At 45.5% G+C, this 4,385-nt stretch overlaps 1 protein-coding gene across 1 annotated transcript in view; it reads right to left on the bottom strand.

Moving 5' to 3' along the window:
- Positions 1-3,444: 3,444 nt before the first annotated feature.
- The window catches only part of POMGNT2 (protein O-linked mannose N-acetylglucosaminyltransferase 2 (beta 1,4-)), a 10,340-nt gene continuing 9,399 nt past the window's right edge, over positions 3,445-4,385 (bottom strand). The window contains exon 3 of the mRNA XM_009582794.1: positions 3,445-4,357. Coding sequence (XP_009581089.1) covers positions 3,922-4,357 — 436 coding nt within the window. The 3' untranslated portion in view covers positions 3,445-3,921. The remainder of the gene's footprint in view (positions 4,358-4,385) is intronic.

Below are 4,385 nucleotides of genomic sequence, written 5' to 3' on the forward strand. Positions count from 1 at the left end.
TGCTACTCTAACCTGCTCCTCAGGCAATACCTCCTGGGCAACTGGTCTTCCACTGTGTTGGGCAAGGAGTGGTACATTTAAGACAAGTCTCAACTCTCCACAGCCCCTTTCTCTCTTCTCGAGAAAGACTCCCAAGCCAGACTGGAGTTGAGCCTCTTCAGAAATGTTTCTATTCTTGGATACGGCTTTTGAGGGCGGGTTTGGGCAACTGAAAGTAAGAGTAGTGTGAATTGCTCTGGCTCTATTAAAGTCACTGTCACCTTTGAGAAGTCCCATCCTGTAGGGAACCATATTACCATACAACCTGCAGTGCCTGCTCCAACACCTCCAAGTGCTCCATTCAGTCCTTCTTCGCCCTCGTACGTGTCGGTAAGGAGCCCTCCCACAGCAGCTGGCTGCACCTTGCACTTGGGCTAATTAAAATGAGAGATGAAACTGCAGCCAGAGGAAATCCTCCTAGATAATCCATCTCCGTAAGCATGGTCATGCCTGGCAGCAGCGAGTTCGAGACCAGCTTGCTATTAGCATCCCGTGCTGGCCCCACAGGGCTTCGGATTTAATCCCAGCTATTTCTCTTCTTCCAGGACAATGGGGCCAGACAGCACACAGAGCTTAATGTATTTGCTTTGGGAGCAAAAGCAAATTACGCAACAGTGGAAGGTGCGAGTCTCCTGCACAACACAACTTGTCAAACGGAGCCCCATAAGCTTGCCTGAGGAACAAGCTGTTTTGGAAATACAGTAAGCCAGTTCCAGCCCTGCCCTGCTGCACGTGTAGAGGTGCAGCCCCAGCCCCTGTGCACGGAGAGCCTGCATTCGTTACAGGATTAAACTTTAAGCCAAGCCAGGCAAGCATTCCTTCTGATCAATTAAGAAGTGGCATTGACAGAGAAAAGTCTCGCCAGGTTTTCTTGAAACATGAAGGCTGGAGGCTGCACGAGAGGCTATTCGTGTGAAGCAAGGGAAACAAACAGCCCATGGGACAGGGGAGGATCAGGGGCGAAAAATGGAATGGGCCTGCAGAGCACTGATGGCAAAGTTATTAAAAGGAAAGAAAATTCATTACGGGAAGTGATGCTAGCACTCCAGAGCAGTTCTTGAGGTAGTATAAATCAGCATAACATTACTGTGCCCAATTTATGACAGCTAGAAGCTGGACCATGTACTCTCAGTGCTGCATGCTCCGGCAGAGGAGGAATTTGGGTATAGCAATGAGGCGCCGGTATAGACATTCTTACACTGGGCAGGTGTTGAAGGCAAATGGCCACATCACCGTCACAACTTCAGTGTTCAGCTAGCTCAGAATCTGAAAAGGGAAAAATCCTTTAATTTTGTTTCCACTTCATAAAGTACTCATAGCACTGATGAGGAAGACAGAACCTGAATGCACATTTTTGCAAAACACATTTGATTATTTTCTGGAAAAAGCGAGTCTCCGAAGGCAAGAGACCGCTTCATGCCAGAGTTAAGAGCACAGAAACCCACATATATGATACTTCATTGCTCTGTATTCAATTTTGTTGATTAGAATCATTAGGATATGAGAAGAAAATAGTTAATGTGCTGTAACCAATCTGCAAATGTTAGAAAATCTGCAATCATATAAAACCAATCTTAAGTGAAATGGGATGGTCTACAAATTACAGGCAAAGGATTGCTACCAAAGGCACTGAGAAAGACAGGCAGGAAAGTAACACACAGACCAATACCCCGCCCAGGACAAAAGGTGGTTAGGGGAACGCAGGCAACTCACACACCCAAAGAAAATTACTTCTGAAAACTGATGCAAAACGAATGCTGACCAAACTTCATCCTTCTGAAGGCTCATTTAATACTGACTTCGTAGGGTGCCAACATTACCACCCTTGCAACAGCCAGCGGGATGGCCAGTGGCCACAGGGCTACCTGCAACTTGAATGGACATGGGGATGCAAAGTTGCTGCAAAACCCTGCCGTGAGTGGGAGCTCATCAGCCAGCGAGGCCCTGGGGAGCTACAGGTCCTGGTGGCTTCCCTAAACAGCCTGCTCTCACATCCGTCCCGTTCATGACGTTTTTCTCACCTCAGCTCTGACATACGTGGCATGTGACGTGCAGCCGCATGGAGATTTTGCGGCACAGCTCAGATACTCACTTCACTTCAGCAAGAAGCCCATTTTGTCCTAAGAAAACAACAGTGGGAGTATTCACGTGCCCCTTTAAAATATCAAGACAAAAATTATTAGTTGGCAAGGCTACAATGGCAAAGCAACCACAGACTTTGGGATTGTTTTTCTGGTTTTTTTCCCCTGTTAAATCATAAACATGTTTGAAAACAAAGCGAAACATAATGAAAACGAATATACAGAAGCAGCACTTGCCTGAAGGTCCAATGTTGTACTGCGGTGTTTCACTCATTTTTCAACCCTCCTGATTTGTACAGCAATGTTTTTCTCCCCCTGTTCTCTAGAACTCATATTATAATCCTGCCTTGAGATTCTCATCTATCAGCCCATCACTCAGAAAGCAAGCCATTTATCCTGCTGTTCAAACATCCATCCAGACCTCAGGAGGACGGTGGGGCTAGGGAGGCAGAGGAGAAGAAAGCACTCTTCCTGTTGCTTTAATGTTGGTTATAAACTATGGAGGATGCTAACTTCTATCAGTGAAACATCTCATGCTCCTGCCCCTTTTTTCCTCTCTTCCCCAAGGCCCGTACTTTTGACACAGAGCTGTCTTTGAAAGACAGTGTCATTTAGGATCTCCACCTATAGGAGAACTGTGCAGGATCAGGTCTTAAGTAGGCAGTGTGTTACCCCAGCAATGAAGCCAGATTCTGATCTTGGGGAAAACAAGTGTAAGTCTAGAATAAACTACTCCCCTGACCAGAGCAACAGAGGTGCAGGTGTCATCAACCCAGCCCCTGCCACGCGCTCTGTCCAGCCCAACGCGATGGCACCCATGTACTTGCCTCCTGCCTGACTCCGCTTCCTCCACTGACATCCAGGAAAACCTGTGCCCAGAAAGCCTCCCTTTGCGACCACCTGCCTATCACTTAGCAAAGCATGTACCTGTTAGCAGCTATTATCAACAGATTATTCTGATCGAACACCAAAAAAATGATTTTCTTGAGCAGATTGTTGTAAGCGCAATCTCTTCCCCATCACCTCTTCCAAACCACCCCCTTCCTTCCCCACAGACCTATACATAACTCGCAAAATGAAAACAGATCTTAAAAGACAGTAAATTATTTTATCCACTCCATCCCTTCTATCTCCCATCTGCTACTCCAGCCTTTTGCTATTGGGGTGCAGTGAAATCTGATTTTATACGTGAAGCTGACACTGTAGTCTCATTCTCTTCAGGCAAAATATGAAAAATAAAAAGCTACATTTACACATTTTATCACAGCAATAGATTAATCTATCACAATAACCATTCTGACAGATAATAAAAAGCAAAAAAATATTGAGGAGGTTTACAGCAGTTTAATGAAGGCTCTCGTACCAAATCTTGAACTCAAAGTTACAGTCAGAGTTATTGAAAAAAATAACTTACAATGAAAAAGCTGATGAGAATTGCCCACCTAGCCATGGAATTAACTGCGGTTTAACGCTGTGCTTAAATACTCACTACACAATAGAAACGAATTTAAATCACGACCAAGGTACACACAATTCACTTCCATTCTGTTTTCAATTACATGTGTTCAGCATGTAATTTAACCTCTGGAAGTTACTCTGAAGAACACAGAGGTTTCTTTTTTTTTTTTTTAAACAGTCACTGGAAATAAATACCATTTAAAGAATACACATGGAGTGCAATAAAACGAACACTTAGGCACTGGTACAGTCCTCTTCAGCCCTCTACAAACTACAAGACAAGAAGTTTTAAACCACAGATGGAGTGGAGAGCAGGGCAGAGCTGTACATGTAGCGCAACAGGTTATGTACTACACAAGAGCACATCTGCAAAAGGTCCCAGGAGATTTTTGTTGAAGATGCAGCGTATCCACACCAGGTATATTGTGAAGGGCTTAATGTTTTCTGAGAAAGTGTGATTCTGATGGGACAATATATAAGGCATGTAAGTGTTTTCCCCTTGCTCTTGTATCCACACTTCATATTTCACTTCTCTGACCTTGAGATACTTCAGGTTCCAGGGAATCTGCCAGGACACGGCAAGTTTAGCTTCGCTCGTGCCCTGGACAGAGGCTTGACACTTGGCATCCCTCACTTTGCCAGGGTAGAGGCTACTAGACCACTTCTGCTTCTTGGGTCCGGGCTTAGACTTCACAGTCTGCCTGATGACATGGATGAGAGAAGGGATGTTCACCTTCGTGTCCTGGTAGGCACGGAACAGCCACTCGGGGTTGCGGCAGGGGGGGGGGGGCGGGCGCCCCTCGCTCT

The sequence above is a fragment of the Fulmarus glacialis genome, unplaced genomic scaffold (assembly GCF_000690835.1).
Source record: "Fulmarus glacialis isolate BGI_N327 unplaced genomic scaffold, ASM69083v1 scaffold12658, whole genome shotgun sequence".
Classification (NCBI taxonomy): domain Eukaryota; kingdom Metazoa; phylum Chordata; class Aves; order Procellariiformes; family Procellariidae; genus Fulmarus; species Fulmarus glacialis.